Consider the following 23012-nt stretch of genomic DNA (forward strand, 5'->3'; position numbering starts at 1 on the left):
GAAAGGGAAAAGGGAAAAGGGAAAAAGGGAGAAGGGGAAAGGGAAAAGGGAAAGGGAGAAGAAAATATAAAACAATATACTCAAGGCTTAGGGAGGTTGGCCCGATTCTTCTTGGTAGCGTCCAGGGCGTGAAGGTACGCTTCCTTCTGCTCTTTATATGCGGCCCAAATTGCTTTCAGTTTCCTGGGCTTTGTTTCGGGGGCATCCAGGTGTGTGATATCTTTTGGCCGTCGTCGTCGGTCAACAAGTCACCTTTGCCGCCGTTCCTTTCCTTCTCGGCTTCCCACAACTCGTCCATTCGGCGATCGTAAGCTGTTGGATCGACTATGGCCTCGGGGTCCTCGCGATGGGCCCTGTAGTTGATCTTAGAAAACCACTCGTCAATGGGAGTGTTGTAATCGCCGAAGTCGATCAAGAAGCCTGGACCCTGCCAATTACATGGATTCATGGGTTGGCAACGGCCGAAGCCTATCTGGCTGAAGAAGTCAAGCTGGCGTTTCACAGGATCCATCTCGGTCTTTGCAGCCGGGATGTACTCATAAACCAGGGCAAAATGGCCCGCCTCGCGATGGAATTCCAAAGAGCCCCGGTGATCGCGGTAGTCTTTGCGGTCCCAACCGGGGATGGCGGCGCTACGGTTCAGATATGCAATCTCGGCTGCGCTGACTCGCATCCAGCCAGAACATTTTCGGATGCGCGTGTCGGCGGCTGATACCGGGACTCTCTGATGCCAGGGCAGCGCGTCGAAGACTCGATCCCGTCGCCCTTCAGCAGAGAAGGGAGGTATTCTATGGCGTCGTCCGGCGACCTTTTGTGGGCTAGGACGTTGATGGGCAACGGAGACGATTGACGGAGCCCGGCACACACCTTCTCGAGGATGGCTACGGTGCGGGCCTCACGTTCAAGGGACCAGATAGTTTTGACGCGTGCTTCCATGCTCGATTGGTCAATTGGCTCGGAATCGAAGAACTGCATGTCGCCAATGTGGAAATATCGGTCAGCAACTGGGGTCGGCGGGGAGCAACCGATGTGGGGTCGTGGGAAGAGGTAATCATGAAAGTAAAGGACGGACTAACAATCTTCAGCGCGAAGACCTGACCGCCGTCGTCAAACTGCAGTTTCGCAACCAAACCTTCAATTCCGTTTCCCAGACACTCAAGATGGGGAAGTTTGGCATCATCGGGTCTAGGAAAGCAACGAAGCTTGGGCTCCAAGAAGTCTGACCAGCTGCAGGGTGGGTCGCCTTCCATGGGGTCATTGGACAAGAACGGAGGCAGCAACACTGACTGCGACATGGTGGCTTCCCAATTTTGCCCCGTGCACTGTGCTGTGCTGCGTGGCAGGCAGGTTGGTTGTTGCGAGGCGACAGTGGAACTGGGCGACGACGGAATTAGAAAATGATAAGACGGAGAAGAGGGGTTGTGCCATTTGGCAGCGAACTTGCGGTGAGCCGACCGTTTTCACGAAGGCTCTGGCGCGTGAAAGCTTTTTTTTTCCCCGTTGGCCGACAATAGAAGGGCGTTGTTAGGTGCTGTCTGTGCGAGTGGCGGGTGCGTGCGTTATGTGGGAGACGTGCGGCAAGCACAGTGCAAAGCCTAACGTATCCTCACCCAGCTAGGCTAGTTGCACAGTGCTTTACAGCTGTGTAGATGCCGACCGCGTCAATGTTCCAGTTCCGCCAATTCTACCTGAAACGGGATGCCGCATTTCAAGAAAATGGTGGCAGCAAGGCTTTATAAATAAATAAAATGGCGGGACCAGAGTGCCCCCTCACCTCTGTTTCTAAGGCGTAGGCTGTGTCAAGTTGAGGCAGGCCCGCCTTCCCTCCCTCTCACTCGGTGTTTACGAGAATGCACGAAGGTGGAGATGCGAATTTCACTGCCGTGAGCTTGGTGTTCGTTGAAGGGGGTTATGAGAGATGCAGGACATTGGAAAGGCTGAGTTTTCTGGCGGGGGTTATTAGTTTAATACCTGGGCGCAAATTCCAGTGGTCTCGGATAATTATGAACTAATTATAGTTGAATCCCTCCCCACGTCTTCTTAGTTCCATCAGATGAGCACTTTTGCTACCTATTGGCGTAGATAGAGATAGATGCAGTCGGTGCAGGAAATGCGCTCCCTCTGAGACCACGCCTCAAGAGGCATCTGAGGAGCTCCCCTCCTCCAGCCCGGTCCTGGCTAGTCATTGGGCAGAGACGGCATCAAAGGGGGCCAAAACGCGGCCATTTGCGGCCCAGCCAGTGATCCCTTGTCTTAGAATAAGCTCGAGCTGATGGCTTCACCTAGGGGGTTAGATTGTCCCTCATTGAGGTTGTGGCACATGTCCTGTTGCTTGCTAGCTCTTAGACTGCCGGTAACTGCTCGCCAACAACGTACCGACCCAGCGGGACCAACACACCCAACGCACCCAACGGCGCCGCAGGTTCGCACGATGGCCACCTGAATGTGTTGGTGTGCGTCATCCAATTTACTCTTTGCTGGCGCTCAGAAATTCAATTCAATTCCGAGTTGAAACCGGCACGATAGGTGGATAACCACGGTAATTAAGGTACCTACCTAGGATCTATGGAGATGCCTCCCCAAGGTAGCCAATTGCAAAGAACCGGGTTACTCGGAAAGTACCTAAGGTACCTACCAACCTTAGCTGCCTTGCCTTGCTATGCATGTTGGCGGAAAAGGAGGCAATGGCCTTTATTCTGGTGGCAGTAAGGTCCGATTAGCAGGAAATGCTGTGGTTTTAGGGGCCCCGCGAGGTCCCCTAACACCAATATTTGCCTCATGGGCTACTTCCCGTTGAGTCTCATGTGAATCAAGCGGGGCCCGGCCGAGAAGATGCCCCAAGATCCTGCAGCTATACTAAACAGAATGCCTATAGCGTTGGAGATGGTAGTATGGGACTAGAAAATGCATTTAGCCTCACTCTGTTTCCCTGATACACGCATCACGACGGGTGGAAGACGCAGCATCAACATCAATTAACAAGGCATCTTCTATCTACAACGTCTTGTTTCCCTCTCATGTTCCTTTTTTCTAACGAAGCTTGGGAAACGTCGTGATAGCTGTTCGCTGACCCAACGGCAAACTACGAGCACATCAGCAATATGGCCGGGCACGCAACAATCCTAACAGAGCTAAGCCGCCAACTCATAAAGGTTGATTCATCGAAGCTGCCAAAGGGGCCCAACACCAAAGTAGAAGAATGGACCCATATTAGTCCGAGCTGGGAGAACCGGGAAGATTTCAACTACGACACACTACACACTACACAATATCTTCAAGCACGTTGTGGACAAGGAGTGGGATAACCCTCCGAAGACAGACCCGCAGCACTCGGATCCAATGGAACTCGAGCTAATATCGTGAGAGGTCACTCGATAATGTCTTGACCAAGTACATGTGGCCTCACATCAACGCCGCGCTGGAAAAGGCGAATACATTGCTTAAGCTTTCCCCGAAAAGACGAGGACATCTATGGAGCGGCGAGCGGGGCGCCGACTCCAAGTTTTGCCCAGACTGGTCCATCTGCAGCCCTTCCCAAAAGGTGGTTGGCAAAGCAATATATCGCAATCTGGCCCCAGGAGATACAGGACTTTCCACCAAATGGACACCCCGGATGATTGTGGTACCAGCAAAGAGGAATGGGTGTGGCCATTGTGACAGGTTCAGACATATGGCAAAGAATCTGGGTCCCGATACGGCTTCATCATGACTGGCGCTGGGTTGGTGGTGCTGCGTTTCTGCCCGGAAGTTCCCGGAGCCGGTCTGGCGTCGCAGTGGGGAGGCGCAAGACGATTGCCCATCCCCCGCCCTCTGACCCTCCAGCCAGAACCCCGTCGGCAATACTCTATGAGCGGGTGCCGGCTGAAACTCAGCATCGTGCAACAGACTCGGGCGTGCGGAACAAGCGGGACAGGAAGAGTTCGATTCTCTCGAAAGATTGCGTTTCCCTGATTTCTCGATTTTCCCTTCTCCGTCTCTTTCTGAATTGCCCGGTTTCGCCTTGCTTTTTTTTTTGCGGGCAACAACTGCACAGCTGTGCAGATGCACAGTGCCATCCATGGCGGGCAATTCCTAATTCACAGTCTGACACCTAGTGGTCTAACTTCCTGGCACCGAAGCTGCGCCACTTCCCCCTCGCCGATGCCGCTCGAAGGCTGCAGCGAAAAGGACACTTGGGCAACAGTCGCGAAGGCCTTGTTGCACGCGCTAGGTTCGGCGAAAACGGTCAAGACTTTACGCTGAAGATTATTTGTTCTTTGCCTGAACCTACTTGCGTACGTAATAATACCATGACTGACACAACTATGACTTCTCGCCGGCCGTCTAGTTCTTCGAATCGGAGCCGTTAGTGGATGCTATGGGATGGAATATACCCACAGTGGACGAGCGCGTTGAGGAGCTCTGGCCATTGGAGCTCGAAGCCTGCACAGTTGCCGTGCTCGAGAAGGTGTGCGCTGGTCTTCGCCAGTCCTTCCCGCCCGGTGTCAGCATCCCGGCCCGAAAATTGAGGCGTGATTATAACGACGTCCTGTCATGCCTACACGCCCTTTCCGACCAGGGCAGACGTGCTCGAAAATTCGATGTGCTACATCCAAAGTATAGGGAGACCATGTCCATCTCGGACACGCGCATCCGTAAGTGCTTTGGGTGGGTACAGCTTCATGGAGAGGATATTCGAATCGTGAACTCGAGAATAAACAGGGATACATGGGATCGCAAGGATAAGACGTCACTGTCATACTTCAGCCGCGACGAGACGTATTTTGGCTTAGTCTACGAATTTGTTCCGCAGGCACCCAAGGAGCTCAACGCCGTTGAACGCCAGCTCGAATTCTTCCACCGAATAGGCTTCACCCACTATCAATCGCATGCCGAACGTAACTGGCGAGGCCCTGGCATACTACTCGACTTTGGCGACTACCTCACTCCTGTTCAGCGCAGTTTCGTAAACGAGCGGAGCTCACACTTTTGCTCCAATCTTGACAGCGCCGAAATTATCCTCGACGAAGAGGCCTACGCTAAAAAAAATGTGACGAAATTTGGCGCAAAATGGAAGACAAGAAACAGCGCCGCAAAGACGCCCACGAGGCTTATCAATGCGAGGTGCGCCGCCGCGCCGAGGCCGGAGATCACAGCCCCTCCCCGACTTTCAGTACGACGACCCGGGTAGCGAGGGGGACGGCGAAAGCGAGGGGGACGGCGAAAGCGAGGGGGACGGCGAAAGCGAGGGGGACGGCGAAAGCGAGGGGGACGGCGAAAGCGAGGGGGACGGCGAAAGCGAGGGGGACGGCGAAAGCGAGGGGGACGGCGAAAGCGAGGGGGACGGCGAAAGCGAGGGGGACGGCGAAAGCGAGGGGGACGGCGAAAGCGAGGGGGACGGCGAAAGCGAGGGGGACGGCGAAAGCGAGGGGGACGGCGAAAGCGAGGGGGACGGCGAAAGCGAGGGGGACGGCGAAAGCGAGGGGGACGGCGAAAGCGAGGGGGACGGCGAAAGCGAGGGGGACGGCGAAAGCGAGGGGGACGGCGAAAGCGAGGGGGGCAATAAGGACGAGAACGACGACGAAGATTACCTTGTTGACCTGGTCCCCATTGAGCACATGCCCCAGCTGACCTACGGAACAATGAAGCGCGTGTGGCACAACTACAATCCCTGCCAAAAAGTCTGTGTGCATTGACCACCCCACCATCAAATCTCGCGACGCGTCAAAAACACCCTCTTTCTTCAACCACCCATAACTTTCCACAATGGCGCTCAATTCCAGAGCTTTTGACACAGAAATAAGCGGAAATTGCGGCCCTAACCAGGAGCTATTGAAAGAATTGCGTTCTTCCTTGTCACGGCAGTTCTGGCCGGTACAACTAAGGCCCAGGTTGCGCGCGACCATCGCGTCCACCGCAACACTACTAACAGGACCTTGAAACGTTTACTAGACCACAAAACCTTGGGTTCGCTCCCTAGAAGTAGCTACCCGGTAAATTTCAGTACTGCGGATAAGCGTAAAGTACTTCGTTACGTTCGAAAGGATCCCAAAATCAAGTAGGAAACTCTCCGCCGTCTTTTAGGCTAAGATGGCGTCTCTATCTCTATCAACGGACTCCGACTCATTATCGACGCGTCCAGCATAGGGCACTGGCGTTCCCCAGAGAGGCCAAAGCTTACAGAAAACGATGCACGCCGCAGATTTGGCCATTACCGCTCCTGGCTCCCGCGAGAGACCGAGCTTATAGAGGCAACTTATACCGACGAATGCTCGATCCAGAACGACCCAGATAAAGGTTCTGGGTGGGTTTTTCGTTACAACCACGAGAAATTTGATAAGCGCATGGTCTAGAAGACCCAACAAGCTGCCTCTTTTGGCTTTATGGTGTGGGCAGCGATCTGGATGACTGGAAAAACGGAGCTTATCTTTATGGAGAGGGGTCCAGACTCCCCCCGAGGAGGATATAGCTCTTTGAGCTATATTTGGGCGCTGGAGGAAGGTCTGCTTCCTCACCTGCAGTCCGGCGAGGCTGAGGGAAGGTTTTTTCAACAAGATAATGCTTCCATCCACACTTCTCGCGATTCCAAGGCGTACCTCGCAGGGCACGGTATCGAGCTGATCGACTGGCCACCTCACAGCCCCGATTTGAACCCAATCGAGCATGTTTGGAAGCGTTTGAAGGACCTGGTGTATGAAATGCACCCTGAATTTGAGGACCTGAAGGATAACGAGGCTGAAAGAGCTCTTGTGATTATGTGGATTAAGGAGGCGTGGGTAGCTATAGATGAGGAGTTTATTCGGGCGCTCTTGGAGTCTGTGCCCCGCCGGCGCCTTGCAGTGCGCCGGGCCAGGGGCTGGTATACCAAATTATCAAAAACCTGTCTTTAGGCTTCATTTTGATATTATTTTTATCTCGGTAGCTAGTAAGTTGAGTAAGAAAAGGATGGTTGAAGAATGAAGTGTCAGATCGTGGATGTCAGTGGGGTGGCCTGTGCACACAGACTTTTTGTATGGGGGTGTACGAAAAGCTCGAGGAAGAATATTTCGTCGCCTTGGATGCCTCTAAGATCAAGGCTCAAAAATCTGACAAATGAATCTGAAGTTTGGGCACATCGAGAACGGGTGAGGCAGGCAATATTAATTATATCGTCTTCCAACGCAGAAATTTACCCACGTATTCGTTCAAAAGGCAAATATTGCGGAATATAGACGTAACTGAATGAATGAGATCAAGAGTTCTTGTTCGTACGTGAAAATAGAAACTAGGAGAGTACGTATAAAAGTCCTTTGTTTGCCTTTGGCTAGGGATTCTGAGTTTGGCAAAATTCTCTTCAAGGTCACATTCACATTCCAGGTTTGCATCTTTATGGGGACGACTACTAGCTGAGGCCAAGAGCCGTGGAATTATACTACATCAAAGAGTGCAACGAGAGAAAAGTTAAGGGAATAGTAGTGCGGAACATGAATGAAATATAAAGCGATATATGGGTGTCGCGGGCGCACGGACCACCTACACAGCAGGCAAGACCTTCAAGAAGCCGGCCACTTACACAGACACACACACACACGCCCTCATCTTTGGTTTTTTTTTGGCGTTGTATTACAAACCACTCGACTGTTACGGTCGTCTGTCTGTAAGGGAGCACGGGCTCCCCAGGATGCTGGGGTTGGTAATTATGAAGATAGAACAAAGGGCAAGCTCCTATCGCACAGGTAATACAGTCAAATTAGAATGCCACTCAAAGTGTATGAGTGCAGTGAATGTGTATTGCTTGCTTGAGGAACCAAGCAAGAACTATCTAAGACCGGTGCCACGGTCGTCGTATATATCTATCTATGACTGGCTAATGAGGGCAGGCCCGGAAATGATGTTTCCCCAGTTCGGGCCAGGCCCGAACTGCTCCCCGTATGCCCTCGGGCCCGCTAGCGTGTGGTGGCCTGAGGCCCCACTACCCCGCTCCCGATCCCGGTGCCCCACCAGGGCGCGCTGCGCCCAGTGCCAGGGGAGTTCGTGACATTCTTCATAATTACCAACCCCAGCATCTGTGGAGCCCGGCTCCCTTACAGACAGACGACCCTAACAGTCGAGTGATTGTAATATATACCGGCTATCTCGGAAAAGCTCCGACTTTAATAATATAGCTCTCAGCTACCGACCACCTTAGTATACAAATATATTATGAGGTCGTTGAGCGCCTCGAGCGCCTTGAGCGGAAAATCGACAATTTTAGCCACCTTAGTTGGAATATTTCTATTACTCCTAACGGCAGGTATACCTCGTAACAATTCCATCACACACAAAATCAAGACCAGGGCTCTCCTCCACAACCTATTACACCTCCTCTCCCGTAGTCTTTAGGCCAGCCAATACTCTCTCCGCTCGTACCAGTCACCTTAAACTCGACTTCAAATAACCGGCCTCCACGGCTTTACCAGCTTCCACGGAACACAACATCGATCGTTAAGTTCATTCAAATTTGGCGCGAGGGTATTGGAGATATGCCCCCTACAAGCTCTCTTGAGCAACGGTGGGCTGTCTATTGGAGGCCTATTTCTGAGAAGTTGTACTGGCGGTGTTGGCTATATTGGAAAATAGGGGAGGTAGTTAGCAGTAATTTAGGAAAAGTCTTTTTCAACCGCAATTCTACAACTACAAGACCTACAGCTGTGTAAAATAACCAGAAAAAAGCCCTCAATAAGCCCAATCTATTGGTCTACTTTTTATTGCAATGCAGCGCTATGTTATTACGATACGCGCGTTGCAAGTACCGGCCTGCCCGTTACAGGTGATATCAAGGCCGACAACGGATTTGACTGGGTTTTCGGCCAACCCCGCACCAAAGGCACCTTCGATATCTACTGGATATTTTCACCTTGAATTGCAGCAACGTGACGGCCGACACGTATTTTACCAACAGCAGCCCAGCTGCGCAGTATATATATCCAGGCCCAATAGCCAGCTATCTACCGAGATAATCACAATAATGCCTGTTTTCCTCTCGTGCATATATTCTCACACTGAAACGACAGGCGAGGAGGTCCTGACCAGCAAGCAACCCCTTTCCAAGAAGAGCAAGATGGCGTGTAACATGGTCTCTCAAAGCTATGCGGGACCGCCGTCACCTTTCCCCTCGGAATCCTTCAAAACGAAGATGTGTTATCTTCCCGTCGTATAATGCAGCCAAATCCAACTGCGGGTCTCGTGTTTTTCCATCTCTACCTCCCCGTATTCCGATTTATACGCTCTTTCATTTTCACCATCTCTGCTTTGCTTTGTTCTTCTGGCGACAGTCTTCTGGGCTCGGGCTGTGCGGGGAGGCGTGCAGGATCCGTGCGATCTCTCAGCCTCTCTTCGTATGTCCGTCGCTCCTCAGGCTGCGGAGCGGGGGCTGGGAAACGAGAAGGGGCCGCCGGGCGAAGAGGGATTCCCGAGAAACCGGGGGGCGGCGGTGGTGCGCGGTCGTATCCGCGAGAATAAGCTGCATCACCCATAGGCGGACGGCTGCCGCTGGGATAACTGTAGCCTGGTTCTTGATAATAATACCGCCCTGTATCGTTGACTTCAATGTTGACATGTGGTCGCCTATGGATCTCCTGCGGCGTTAAATGGCTATCCTCGTCGGAATATTCGTCGACGTACTCGTCGGACAGGTATCCTTCGCCGTAAAACTGTGAATCGGTTGCAGGCTGTCTCGGAGGGACAGTTTTGGCGGTCGGGGGCTTAGGGGCCGCCGGAGGAATCTTTCCGGAGAAAAGCTTTGAGGGTTTTGAGAAATTGCTCTTCCCGCCCCGTTTAGCTTTGGAATTTTTAGTCTCTGCCGATTCCGCTTCTCGAACACGTCGGACCACCTGTAGATTGTTCAGGGCTGAACACTCCTCCTGCAGTTGTTTGGTAACATCGTCCCGTCTTTCCGCCTCCTTGCTGTTGTAGGGCCGCCCCCCGCTTAGTTCGGAAATCTTCTCGCGAAGCTTTGATTCCTCCTCTTTGTAGAGAACAACCTGCTTATCTAGATCCTCGATCAGTTCATCAAAACCCTGCTCGGCGTAATCCCTGCCGGCTAGTAGCACATAACTCTTCTTCTTATCTCTTTTATTGAACAACTTTGCCAGCTTGGGCTCGTCTTCGAAACGCCGTTTGTCGCACATGTCGCAGCTCCATTCTTGCCGAACATGACCGCAATCCTCTCTAGAATTTTTGTGGATTCGATAAACCCATTCGAAATAGGAAGGCCCCCCTCTCACCATCACAGTGCCGTCCGCGGATCCAATGGCGATACCGAAGCGGTTGAAGACGTAGCACGAGTTGTGGAAGCGAAAACCGCAACTCGAGCATTTGACCTTGGCTCTGCGAGCTTCATCAAATGGCCTCCTGAACGTGTTCATATGCTTGCACTCGGGCGAGTTTAAACACCTCCAATAATGAGGTATCAATTGGTCTTCCTGGAGCATCTTACCCGCCCGTGACGCCAACAGAACAAGCTTGCCTTTGTCCAGCGATTTTTCTTGCGTGAGGGGATTGAAGTTTTCTTCAATAGCTTCCTTGTAGGCGAGGATGCGACATTTGAAGCAGTCCCTAGCACCCTCTTTCTCGTACGAATCATGGCTGCAACCTTCATATGGGCACTTGGTTCCCTCATCCCATAGGTAAGTGAGACGGCGGCACTTGTGGCAGTCTCGAAATATGGGGATTCCTTCACGGCTTTGATAGATCTTCTTTTCCCAGATCCACATACCGGAATATTCGAACACGAGCCCATCGTCGGCCGGAAGAGTCACGATGGCCCGTGGCTCATATTCCTTTGGGGGGCATTGATAAAACGTATGGTTGACGCGACGAGTTTGGGCAGCCATGTGGAATCAGACGATGGTTAATATAATGAGAGCTGCTTGCAGTAAATTGGTAAGAGTAGTTGGATGAGGATGTTAGTTGGGCAAGGCAGGTACCTGGGTAACGAGGTACGTATGTCGGCGTGCTTTTAGTGGGAGTTGCAGCGGCTATATAGGTAGAGATTGGGCATATTTTCTATTGGGGCCCAAGGCTGTTTCTCTTTAAAATTTTGGCCAAACAGCAATTCCTTTGGGCCGAAACATCAAGCCCAGTGGAGGGCGTTGCTTGGGTTGACTTTGGTGGGCCGCTGGCTGGAGTGCGGTCAGGACCGCCGCGTAATTATCACGTTTGTGAGCATCGGCCTTTTCACAAATCTCACAAACCGTCAGGTACGCTCGTATTTGCGTATACGGGTGGATCTGGCGTGGCATGAAACCCCATCTCCGCCCATTCGCGGTGACTCGGGCCAGATGACGGGCTCCATGGTCTCGTTTCCCTGCAGATAAACATGCGCTTGTTTTGCGGGCGGCCCCAAACCTGGCGGCGTACTGTTTCGAGGCTGCCAGCCCATGGTCTCTGACTGCCAACCAATGTGGATTTGAACATCCATAATCACTTTACTTGGTCGCCGTCGAGCTGCGGCACGAATACACCAACCCAGGCCATCATGAAGCGAATACGCGGCACCCAACCGCCATCCATAGTGGTAACCGCCGCCGCCAGCTGAGGCCAAGCCAACAGCTCACTCCACATCAAGCCCGCTCCTGGCTAGCCTGCCTCTGCGCCTCAAGATTCTTGATCCATACGAAAGCGCCCAATGGAAAAGCATCGACACTTAGGCATCACAGCCACTGTCTAGGTAAGTGAAATAAAAGGTTAATGACTTGACGACGCTGTGCATCTCGCTTGGTCTGGCCCCGTAGGATCCGAAGCAACCACCGTCCATTGGCGGCGAAAAAAACGAAGCTGATCATAATGCCAACTCCCCTGCACAGCATACCCAGCGTTGGAGTTGTCTGTAAGACACGGCACCATGCCACCCCCCTCATCACTCGAGCCCAGGAATTAGTTCCGGGATTTTCTAGTTTCTTACTGCCTCTGACTCTCTGTCTGCAGCCGGAATTGATCGTTCGCTATACCCCAATCCGAAACAACCCCATCTTTAAACCGCTTCCACATCATGTCCATCTCCCATCCCTAGCACGGGCTCCCCTTTGTCCGATAGCACTCCAGCACCCCGTTGTTGTTGTCGACGACCGTGTCTAGTGTAATTAAGCCAATGTCAGTATCGTCTTTGACCTCGCCCAGGCCACCATTTTCACATTCGATCGACCGACCGCGGTTGTGGCTCACTCAGGTCAAAGATGGCTGTCGGCCAGCTCGCCTGCGACGCGCCCGTGCCGGGGTCGCACTGGCAGTGCACCAGCGACGGGTTGTCACCCAGCAGGATGCCACCCAAAGTCTTGGAGTTGCTGCACTCGACGCACTGGTCTCCAAAGTGTGGCCTGTTTCGCGTCATCAGCCAGTCTTCTGCTTAACCCTGCAGACCAGACGCAAAGTCGTGACGGCTGTCAAAGTACAGTAAATACCACTGACCCAGTCCCGGCCGGGTCCGCCTGCAGCGACCCGTACGTATTCTTGAGGCACTGGCCGAGGTCGAGCCTCGAGCACCGGAGCGCCCCGAAAATGTTGCGGCAGCTGGCTGTGAGAATGCGCCCGCTGACTTGGACGGTGCTGGCGTCGCAGGACCCGATGAAGTTTTCGGTCATGCCGGAGCCAGCGGCGGCGAGCCCTGCGGCGACTAGGCGGAGCGGGAATCTCATGTTGAGCTGGGGTCTTCTGCTTGGGCACTGCCGGGTTCCAAGTTGGAGTGCTGTCTAAAGGTTTGGAAATGCAGTTGACATCCTCTGCGACTCTGCACGCACGCGAGCGATATAGATATATGAATCATTTTCTCGAAACCGACGAGTGCGGGTGCATGGACAGCTCCAGGCCATTCAATCTACGTGATTCTTGTTCTATTCGTGGAGTCGCAGCGCTCGGTTGGAAGATCAACTCGGACTGCGTCGCTCTAATTTGGGCGAGAAAAGGGGGTTACCAGGGCCGCGGTGTGCCTCGCAAGACAGGTTGTGGTGGGATGGTCCGCGGTTATCTATATAGTTCCCGGTTAGCCTTGACGAGTTCGGAAACTGTGCCGAACCATTTTGTGTCGGGTTGCGGCCTTGATTGGTTTGAGCGCTGGTCGAGTCGGCGTGCAAAGGAGGGTGGCTGATACGCTACCATGCCAAGACGCTCCCTAAGCCCCATCGCCGACACGATGCTAAGAACTCTGGAAGCCTTATCGTTGGGTGTCGCGGGGGATGTTCACTTCCAGGCTCGTTGATTATGGACAGAGAAGACAGGGGCGCGGCGCTGCCGGAGGCCGCGGCCGGGTAAATTGCCGCGCAAGCTCGAAGCGGGCGAGCGGCACTATCTCAAGTAGATTACGCCGCTCGCAAATTAGATTACCGCTGCCTACAAGTAAACCTGGACAAGCCCCTGGACATGGCAGTCTTGCGCAATAAGCGTTCTGCTGGCTGTGAGACAATTGTCCACTTCGAGATCAAAATACTGTTCCAACTGTGCAGCGCAACGCTTGTAGCGCTTGCAGCGCTCGCTTGCAGCGCAAACATCTTCGAACGTGAGTTGCTTCGTCGAGAAGTCCTCCACTATGAGGCACCAAACTCACAACACGTTGAATGAATCCCGCGGCCCCTAGCTGTCGTCCTGGCTAGCCGTGGGCCGTCCCATTCCAGTGTCGCTTTTTGCTGGCCAGACGAGGACGTGTTTTTCACGCGCCGGTTCGCCTTTCATCGCCTCGCAGCACTCCGATATCATGCCGTAGTCGGTAAAGTGGAGCGTTACAGGACCAGCAGCCGCCTGAGTGCTAATGGACCTTGGGGATTCGAAACTCGCTGAATTGGGCCCACCGCCACCAGACTGGTGGCCTAGGTTGAAGTCGAAGTGGCAAGTCCACAGGCTGAACCCGTCGCCGTCCCGGCCTTGAAGAGTGAAGAAGCTCCCACCCGAGCTTGCCATGTTCTGCAGAGAAGCATGAAGGGAGCATTTCTGTGCACTCCCCGCCTCTGAAGATCGGCCTCGCGCTTGGTCTTGAAGTGTCTGGAGCTGTCCATCATAGAGGTACTCATCCCTATCCTCAATCGATTCATGTGTAATACTAGCCCTAGGCAGGCAGAATGAGGCAAGAGCGAAGCACTCGTCACAGAGAGAACCGTCTCTCTCTACCCGCGGCATGGGCTGCCTATAACCAAAGCTCCGAAGAACCGGCAGGGCTTTTGTTGAGGTTGGCGACTCGTTTCGAGGGGGGCTGATAGATGTAGGTTGGGACATTTGTGGCTTCGTCCATGACTAGCTCTGCTGGGCAAATGAAGGTTTTTAATAGGTATTTCGAGAGGGTGATTAGATGGGCTTCTAAGAATCTAGGATCTAGATTCTAAAATAGGGATTCAAATCGCTATTACATCACTGAAAAGCCTCCCTTTTACGACGAGTTGTAGAATACTGAGGCCGTTTGTAAATGTTTAGGGATTGGCTCCTACAGCGGGGCTCTGTATGCGCAAACAATATCCGAGTGCGTCTGCCATGAGGAGAGCAATCATTGGGCAGCCGTTAAGCATCTATTGCATTTGTTGGGCAACTGCGTGGTACAACGTGTACCCAGGTAGGTACCTTTCCTTCCCAGCCCCGATGCTCTCGAATCCAAGTTACTACCTTGGGTAATTACCTTTTTAGGTACTAAGACGAGAACTCTTACGTGGAAAATAGCCAGGAAAGTGCATTGAGAAAGGTATGCAATTTAAAAGCTATTTCATGAAGGAAAAGGTCCAGTTGTTTATACAAAAGAGAGACCGCACAGAGAGACTACCCGTAAATACAAGTAGTAGGCGTGAGCACGCGGGTGTGTGGCTCGTGAGCTCAGCAGGTACTGTATCTAGGTAGGTAGCCACACTGCTGCGCCCGGACAGGGTCTATTTCCTGCGACCGACTGGGACGTAAGCAGCTGGAATCCATGACAGGTTGCACCTGATAGTGTTGGCAACCGTTTTCCACGAAATTGAAGCGCACCTTGGTAACTACGAGCTGCGATAACATGCACGGAAATGATTAGGCGAATGTGCTGAAACAGCCTCCAGCCTACGGCCAATACACAACACTCTCGTGCAGACCTCCGAGTCCCTACCACAGTGAGCTTTTCCCAGAGAGAGGTCCAAAAAGATGACTAATTTTATGGCATTGGTTGAAAATAATGACATGCAGATGCCGCGCAAAATCAGATTTCCCTAGCTCGAGCTACACTATATACATGATGTGATGAGAGAAACCTCGACCACCGGGGCCGCCGCTGCTTATGACCACCGGGGCCGCCGCTGCTTATGACCACCGGGGCCGCCGCTGCTTATGACCACCGGGGCCGCCGCTTATGCCTGACCGATCCTGCGCTGATGACGTCCGCTCTATTATGCGGAGAACTCGCGCGCCGTCTTGGCGGCGCCCTTGTACACGGCCGGGCCGGGGCAGACGTACTTCTGGGGGAGGGTGTGGTCGTTGATGTTGACCTAGGAGAGCGGGTTAGCACGCGAGACGAGTGTCGGTTAACGTGAGCAATTACATACCCTAATGTTGGGGTCGGACTGCTTGGCGTAGCCGGGGATGGACGTCTTGTAAGACGCGTCGGGCTGGGCGGAGCCGGAGCCGGTGACGACGACCTGGGCGCACTCGGGGTAGAACTGCGGGGTGTTGGCCTGGTGCAGGGCGATGAGCTCGTGGCGGAGCAGGTAGTTTCCGGGGGCGAGGCCGGCGGGGATGGTGCTGGCCCACTGCTTGTTGCCGCCGACAAGCTTGGCGATGTCCCAGCCCGAGGGCGTCTCCGTGTCGAGGAACACCTTGGTGCCGTCGCCGTGGAAGCCGGCCTCGTCGATCTTGAACCAGCCGGCGCCCGACCCGTCGCACGACGCGAACGCCCCCGCGCACTTGTACATCCACACCAGGATCGGCCCCTGGCTGTGCGTCCACTGGCCCCAGATGGCCGCCACCGACTCGCCCGGCGCCACCGACGCGTTGAGCGTCGCCGACGTCCCGCCGTTGCACCGTATCTTGGCGTCCGTCACCGACATTATCGGGTTGTAGTCGGGCCACTGCCGCTGGATCACGTTCTTGGAGTTGCCGGGCGAGAAGCCCTGGTACCTGCACGACGCGAACAGTCAGCGGGCCGGTGTTTCAGAGGTCAAAACGCATGATGATGCTCACCCGGGGTAGCTCTTGCCGGCGATCACGTAGCCGGTGACGGCGCCATGGGCAGCCGCGCCCGCCGCATACACGGCGACGGTGCCGAAGAGAGATGTGAACAGCATTATGGGATTGTCGGGGCTGTGACGGTGGCACAGATAGAGAAGGAAGCGGTGCAGTGCGGTTGAAGAGTCAAGACGACTAGGACGACATGACGCGGTGCATCAATGAGTTATATCCCACTTCTCGAAGCGCACCTACCTACCCCATGGGGACAGCTCGGAGCCTCTAGGCCAATACTAGGTGAGAAAACGCCTCCCCCGCTAGGATTCCCCAGGTTCCCCAGCTCCCGAACCATCCATGGGTTTTGGCGGCTAATATGGCCGTGCCGGGGTGTGTTTAGTGCGCCCTTTTTATCCACGCATGATGTGTTTGCCGGCCAGCGACTGGTGGGAAAAGGGCTCGTCGGCAGGTAAACGCCCATCAATGTTAATCTACGCGTACCCGCGCCGCGCCGCAGGGGGGGGGGGGGGGTTCCAGGTGCCGTGCTGGCGTCCCGTAATACCGGAAAGAAGCGCCGAAGGTTCTGCTGCGATATTGCGTCCCCGACCAGCATGACGTTTTTTGGTCAGCACAGTATAGGGGCGTGGGGCAGACAGAAGAACCTGCGCGGGTATATGTGAACGGATGGTCATATGCCGAGAGGCAAGCGGCCGTGTGCGTGGCTTTGGACTAATCACCACGTCCGTGGGAAATGAAGTGCGGGTCGTAGGAACGAGCGGCTTCTGGAAGGCACAAGAGCCGTTCCATATTGCCCGCCTTTTCGTTGCGTTCAACGGCACGCGCGTGACCGTCCAAGACCTCTACAGACGAAACGTGCGCACACCACATTGGCAATCTCCAGTTTATCTGTATTTCCGGGTTTTGGCACACAGTAACTAAACCCAGGGGCTACATTGACCAGATCCTTGCGGCGGCCGTCTGCTGGATGTGGCGCTCCGATGTTCCAGAGGACCGAAGCAGAAGGCAAGTGAGCATGGGGGTAGACTTTTGTGACATACGGAAAACGCGGCTCTGCTATGCGTGGTGGCTCCTCAAATTCTTGTCAGAAACTCTTCAAGGATTGACTTGGAAGTGAAGGTTGAAGGGGCTTTGGGTGCCAGTCAAATTCTTGTCAGAAAATCTTCATGGATTGACCTAGAAGTGGAGGTTGAAGGGGCTTTGAGTGCCAGCACTGCAACGGACATTGGTGAATGGGGGCATTGTCGTCCAAGTAGAAAAATGCCAAGCCAAATACGAGTAGATGTTTGATTAGAGAGAAGAAGAATCGATATTGGTGTTGAAAGAAAAACAGGCTGCACATTCTTGTCCGTGTCTGCAATCGAGCACGCAATCGCCTCACATGAAGTCATGTTTATCTGCCCTGCCGCCTGGTGCTTTCTCTCCATCATGCCGCCAACATGCTGCCAACATGCATGAACGAAACACGTCGCCCTCGCGGGCCGTCAGCGGCGCCATGCCGAAGTGTCCGCGCTCAGTCGCCGCGATCCGCCGGTTGTACGTGTAGTAGCTGGCAAAGTCCTGCAGTTGTGCCTCCGCGGCGCGGCGCGGTGCTCGGGACAGGCGCTGCCACCGAAGAAGGCCACGTAGCCGTCGCACTTGGCTGTCCAGTCACTCCAGCTCGCCGCGTCGCCACACCACATGCCAGTGCACAGCCATATGCCAGTGCACAGCGCCATCATGAACGCCAGCGTGATGTGGGCTGGCGGATAAGGAGATGCGGCTGTGGTCACGATGGTTGTGTTATCGTACTTGAGGCGCTGCCAGATCGACGCTATGGTGTAGATTGTTTCGGTGGATCTCAGGGGCCAGACTTGAACCGAATGTGGTCAAAGAGAACGTCCTTCACCGCGAGTATCCCGTGTCGGGGGGTGCTGGGCTTCCACCTGTCCCTGCTCAAGGAGGGCGACAGCGTCAACTTCCAAAAGGCCAGCTGCACCCTCGACGGCTGCATGAAGATCTACACCAGCAGAGTCGCCCAGGCTTCGCTGGCATCGTCCGGGCAGGCCGGGGTGATCATGGGATTGGCAACGTGGTAGATGCATGCTATGTGGAGAAAACGGTGACATTCCAGCGCGGAACCCATGAGGCTATGGTATCGTCGCTGGCTGTGTCGTCCGTGTGCTGGACCGAGTGAAGTATCGTGATGTCGCTCGTGTCACTGACATGGCTGTGCGCGAAGTCGGAGTAGGCCTTGAGACAGGGGGTTGTGTAGCCCGGGCGATCTCCAGACCGCTGCGGCATTGAGTCGCGCGATCGAATTGAAGAGGGGGACAAAGGCGTAGAGTCGGTCCCGCTCGTCCTTCATGCCCAAGAGCTTGGCGTGACGCAGTATGTTCTACAGATCGGGGCGCTTCTGTCACGCTCCGCTGACGCAGAAGCTCTGCAGTTTCGTCTTCCATCACTGGTCGAAGATCCTCACGTGTATATCACACAAATCTGCAAAGTCCCTCTAGTCGACGTCTGTTCTCCGCATGACACAGGTATGACACTGAATTAGCAGCATACTCTAGCTGATTTCGGCACTGCCCCGAAGGATGACGACCTTCTTGGCGAACCCTACTTCCTGGACAACCCATCCGCGGCCAGACCACGGGGTAGTCGTCAGAGCCTTCAGCGAGTCCAGACGCTTATCGGCCAGGATACTTTTATGCTGCTCCTTGCCAAGAAACGGGAAGCAGTTGTGAGAATAGTCCAGCGTGGCGAGGGTGTTCTGGATCATGGTGCCGATCTCGGCGATCAGGGAGCTGGCGGCGGGTGCGTGGCCGCCGTCGTCGTCGCCAAAATGGCCGGGACGGTTTCGGCCTTGGTGTAGATCTGCGCCATGAGCGACACCTGCCGGAAGCGTTCCCCGACATCCTCCTGGTTGATGCAGATCGAGTCGGCCCACAGAGTGCGCGGCTGGTCGGGCTTTCGGAAGCGCGACAGAGCCGCTCGCAAGTTGGCCGTGATGCGAACTCTCTCGCCGTTGCACAAGATCCTTTGGTTCTTTTCGTCGTTGCCCTAGATTTCGTCGTCGCCCTAGACGTATGAGATTGCATCAAAGGCTGGAGCTGGAGCAGACTAGAGACTGGCCACATGGAGAGTGCAGACAAGATCCTCACTGTTGCGGCCAGGCTGAAGGACCAGATATCGGAAATCAGCACTGTTGGGGGGGGGGGGGGGGGGGGGGCTGATAGATGCTGAACTCGTCTTGCTCATGATTGCTCGCCTGGCGGTGGCGTATCTGCAGACGGCATCCTAACAACAACAGGCCGTGTTGATGACTTTGATGGACATCTGCCTTTTGTCTGCTGTCAGTGTTGGTCGTTGTAGTAGAGTGAGCGCCAGTTTATCGGACGGGAGGGCATTGGCCAGACACCTCGGGTATGATCCTGCCTCTCTGCTTGGTCTGGTACGTGACGTCTTATTTTGCCGCGCATTATTACCCAAGACATCACCGGGCATAATCATCATCTCGACCATGGTCTTGGTGCGGTAACCAATTTGTCTTGGTGCGGTAACCAATCATTGATCGCAATCCCCGAGCGCATCCGCACTCGTATAATTATGAGCAAAGATATGGACATCGGTGAAAATGTCTCTAATTTGCAAGTAAGTATAGTAATATTCGCTGCTAGCTGTCCTGGCCAGAATGTCAACGAGAAACCCGCTCAGACATGCGCAAAATACTGCGACCATCTGGGCGTCAGGTACACGGCGACGGGTTGGTCCCGGAGGCTGAGAAACGCTTCGAGGACTAGGTAGAACCGCGTGACTACGTAAGCCGTGCCGGCCGCGAAGAGAGCGTAGAGCGGGACCATGGCGAGGAGAGCACCGCTGCAGACGAGGGCACAATCGACGCAGCAGCTGAACAGGCCGCCCTCGCACATGTCGGCGTCCATGTCCTGCCAAAAGGTGTCGCGGACCCAGTCCACGAACCAGTCGGCGGCCTTGACCACGAGCAACAACAGGCCCGAGCAGCCGACGTAGACGGCCGACACGCGTAGTAGCAGTTGTTCCGTGTCGGTCGGGAAGTAGTGGTTCCACGCGCTGGCGTGGATGCCGCCGTACACGAGCACGCACAGCGAGAAGAAGACGTAGCCAGTGTACTTGGTCGAGTGCGGCAGCAGGCTGCGCCCCGGCCAGTTGTCCACCGCCATGTCGAGGAACGTACGGTCGAGCAGCGCCCCGGGGTACTCGTAGATTACGTGCTGACCGCCGGGCTCGAGCGAGCGGGTCAAGGCTTCTCGCCGGTACCGTGTCCAGATGGCCTCGTTTTCCTGCAACGCCTTGCACGCGAGCCCCCACCGCGCCGTGGCGCACCGATCGATGTCGACTTTGACTGGCGGCTTGTAGTAGCGTGGCACCTTTGATTTTGAAACGTTCCGCTTCTTGAAGCGGCTGCTCGACGGGTTCGGGGCAAAGCCGAAAGGGAACATCACTTCGCCGGCGCGGAGAGAAATGTTCTTGAGCAACCGTGCAGGGTCGTTGGAGGCGACAAAGAGCTGAGGGTCCCTTGTCGCCCGTAGGATTTGTGTCTCGACCTGACCAGAGCTGGCTCCGCGGCGAGAGATATGGAGCTGGGCAGTCAAGTCCCAGGGTGTCACGGTTCGAGCGGTATTGGCAGCAGAACTATTTTTGTCGGGTGGTGTAGTCGGCTGGGGCTTCATCTCCATCCCCTCTTGGCGAGGCGGTTGTGCCGACCCGTCTGCTCGATCCTCCTCAACGGTCAGGGGCAGGTTCGTGTGGCGAGGGACAAGGTGCAGAAGACTTTCAAACTCTGGAGGCCGAGTCCAAGCTGTGCGGCCGGCTTTGATTTCTTGCGCGTTACCGAGCATCCACATCATGGCGGTGAGAGGCCGTTTCCATTCCCCAGTCAGTACCACGGGATGCCGCACATCGAGGGGCTTGTCCCACCACAGAAAGTAGACAATGACCGCGCAGGCCACATGTGCCACCGTGTTGATCTCGAGCAGGGTGATTGGCACCTGCGCGGCGGCCCTACCGATGCACTGTACGATAAGCCAGCCAGCCTGTACCAGCACAAGAGTCTTGGCCAGGTGGTCGGCCTTGCTCTTGTCGAGGATAAAGTCTCGAGACAGCCGGGGGAGATGGCCCAGTTCGGCCAGAATCGCGACTCCGTTGGCGCTCAAGTGCAGCCGTGGCGAACCGGGGACATATGCGTCTTCTCCGAGGTCGTTGGTTTCGACTGCAAACCCGCCCATGACGGCAAAGTAGCTGTGCGTCATTGTCCATTCAAGCTTGTCCTGCTCTTCGGGTGGATACTGGGGACATGTTAGTTGCTGTGACTGGCTGCACGGATTTTGCGGAAACTCTACAGGGGGACCTACTTGGTCCTGCAGATGCGTCGTGACAATACCTGTCAGTTTCCTCGCGGTCCTCCACTGTGACCAGGCCGTGTAAACAACCAACTCGGGGGCGAACATGCCGAGAAGTACCCATTTGGTCTTTGCTACGAAAATCGTCGAGAAAGGGGCTCGCAGAGACTTTACCTCGGCTAGGCGGGGTTTGGGTTTGATGTTGAGGGCTCTTTTCAATCGAGCGAAGAGCGTGTTGCTGGAGGCTTCGGTGGACGGCCGAGGGGTTGACTTTGCTAGCGATTCGGGATGCCCCGGCGATTCGGGATGCCCCGGAAGGACGTTCAAATGCAGCGCTGTATATACACAAAGCGACAGAGTAGCGAGACAGCTAACGACCAGCCGGAAGGTTCCTCGCGTGTCTGGCTCGGGCCTGGATGCAAGTTTGTGTCAGGGTGTAATTGCACAATTAGACGGCGTTCAACCAGACAGACAGACAGACAGACAGACAGGGGGCGCTTACATCCATCCTGTGGTTGAGTCCGTGGTTGCATTCATCTCGAGATGAGGCCCCTGGCGAGTGGTGTTTGCGGATAGTAAGTATCGGATAGTAATTATTCGTGCTTTGCAGCCTTTCCTCGAACGAAGACCAACTGGAAATGTGGAAGGAGGCGGTGGCGATGTTGCGGCTGAACCAATATTTCGCGTCTCAAATACTACACTATCCCTTTCTCAGCATTAGCGCTGTCCCTTTACGGCACGGGAACCCCCGAATCAGGAATAGTAAGCACACATTAATCAGGGTGGCGCAGGGCGGCTGCAGAGCGGCGGCCTGTACATATGACGATGAAATTCCTCTCTCCCGGGATTTAAAAGCATCGTGCCTGGACTTGTTGCAGGGGAAATTGACAAGGAACACGCTTGAAATACAGGGGGGTTGAAGTCACTTTTCTACACAGAGTAAGGGCCCTCTTCTTTTCCAGATAACATCGATCTTACATCTTTCCCCTGAACCTACGGCTCGCCCTAGACCTGCTTTTTGTGGTGTTTCTTATTGTGCTGTGGTGCTATTCCACCTCTTCAATGCCGCGCTAATTAGAGGTGTAATATCATTAAATTAGCGAAGAAGGCCTAATTCGAAGTGGAATCTACACCATAGCCTCTGAATAATTATGAATGTGAGCTTGATACTTTTGGCCTAAGAAGTATGACTGTAAGAATTATTTCTTACTAGCAATATGCGTTAGAAAGGCGATTCTGTCGAGTTCTTTGCTTATTGCGCTTGGGCGCATTCGGCGGCGCCGCCCTGGGCGACCGCGGCTAGTCCGAGTCCCCGGCCTCGCTAGGATCGTCGAGCATTGACGATCCGCAGTTCTGGTCCCAAAACTCCTCGGGCGGCTCAATATTGGGTTCGCTGCAGATCTCATACCAACGCCTTACGGCGCGGCTACGAGGGCGTCGCAGAAGAGCTCGGCGTGGTTACAGGCATTGCAGTTGCCGTCATCGTGGCTGCCGTCGTTGGTGGTAGCTTCAGCTTGAAGCGCCTCCTCGCCCGAA

The 23012-nt window shown here is 54.6% G+C and overlaps 8 protein-coding genes across 8 annotated transcripts; 1 reads left to right on the top strand and 7 right to left on the bottom strand.

Moving 5' to 3' along the window:
- Positions 1-175: 175 nt before the first annotated feature.
- Positions 176-1509, bottom strand: B0T26DRAFT_868802 (uncharacterized protein; the record flags this gene model as incomplete). Its single annotated transcript, XM_060447875.1, has 3 exons — positions 1077-1509; positions 716-969; positions 176-662 (listed from the first exon to the last, which is right to left on the bottom strand). Exons 1-3 carry the CDS (start codon positions 1293-1295, stop codon positions 176-178), a joined length of 960 nt encoding a protein of 319 aa, XP_060300379.1. The 5' UTR covers positions 1296-1509.
- Positions 1510-4094: 2585 nt separating this feature from the next.
- B0T26DRAFT_613812 (uncharacterized protein) lies at positions 4095-4840 on the top strand (the record flags this gene model as incomplete). The annotated part of the gene is made up of 2 exons (XM_060435942.1): positions 4095-4278; positions 4380-4840. Coding segments are annotated over 2 exons (645 nt in total), but the record flags the coding sequence as incomplete, so codon positions are not given.
- Positions 4841-9088: 4248 nt separating this feature from the next.
- B0T26DRAFT_765604 (uncharacterized protein) lies at positions 9089-10832 on the bottom strand (the record flags this gene model as incomplete). Its single annotated transcript, XM_060446464.1, has 2 exons — positions 9089-10591; positions 10715-10832. The coding sequence occupies 2 exons, from the start codon at positions 10830-10832 to the stop codon at positions 9198-9200; spliced, it is 1512 nt and encodes a 503-aa protein (XP_060300381.1). The 3' UTR covers positions 9089-9197.
- Positions 10833-12006: 1174 nt separating this feature from the next.
- On the bottom strand, positions 12007-12632 carry B0T26DRAFT_747839 (uncharacterized protein; the record flags this gene model as incomplete). The annotated part of the gene is made up of 3 exons (XM_060444885.1): positions 12007-12071; positions 12163-12314; positions 12406-12632. The coding sequence occupies 3 exons, from the start codon at positions 12630-12632 to the stop codon at positions 12007-12009; spliced, it is 444 nt and encodes a 147-aa protein (XP_060300382.1).
- Positions 12633-15291: 2659 nt separating this feature from the next.
- B0T26DRAFT_138922 (glycoside hydrolase family 61 protein) lies at positions 15292-16448 on the bottom strand. Its single transcript, XM_060433391.1, has 2 exons — positions 16117-16448; positions 15292-16053 (listed from the first exon to the last, which is right to left on the bottom strand). Exons 1-2 carry the CDS (start codon positions 16218-16220, stop codon positions 15462-15464), a joined length of 696 nt encoding a protein of 231 aa, XP_060300383.1. The 5' UTR covers positions 16221-16448; the 3' UTR covers positions 15292-15461.
- Positions 16449-17600: 1152 nt separating this feature from the next.
- B0T26DRAFT_747842 (uncharacterized protein) lies at positions 17601-18399 on the bottom strand (the record flags this gene model as incomplete). The annotated part of the gene is made up of 3 exons (XM_060444886.1): positions 17601-17929; positions 18005-18143; positions 18223-18399. The coding sequence occupies 3 exons, from the start codon at positions 18397-18399 to the stop codon at positions 17601-17603; spliced, it is 645 nt and encodes a 214-aa protein (XP_060300384.1).
- Positions 18400-18894: 495 nt separating this feature from the next.
- B0T26DRAFT_672183 (heterokaryon incompatibility protein-domain-containing protein) lies at positions 18895-19356 on the bottom strand (the record flags this gene model as incomplete). Its single annotated transcript, XM_060439417.1, has 3 exons — positions 18895-19158; positions 19260-19300; positions 19344-19356. 3 exons carry the CDS (start codon positions 19354-19356, stop codon positions 18895-18897), a joined length of 318 nt encoding a protein of 105 aa, XP_060300385.1.
- On the bottom strand, positions 19320-22116 carry B0T26DRAFT_694859 (uncharacterized protein). Its single transcript, XM_060441261.1, has 3 exons — positions 21979-22116; positions 21489-21888; positions 19320-21422 (listed from the first exon to the last, which is right to left on the bottom strand). The coding sequence occupies exons 1-3, from the start codon at positions 22011-22013 to the stop codon at positions 19809-19811; spliced, it is 2049 nt and encodes a 682-aa protein (XP_060300386.1). The 5' UTR covers positions 22014-22116; the 3' UTR covers positions 19320-19808.
- Positions 22117-23012: the final 896 nt, after the last annotated feature.

Source organism: Lasiosphaeria miniovina, assembly GCF_030549165.1.
Source record: "Lasiosphaeria miniovina strain SMH2392-1A chromosome Unknown B0T26scaffold_2, whole genome shotgun sequence".
NCBI classification, from domain to species: Eukaryota; Fungi; Ascomycota; class Sordariomycetes; order Sordariales; family Lasiosphaeriaceae; genus Lasiosphaeria; species Lasiosphaeria miniovina.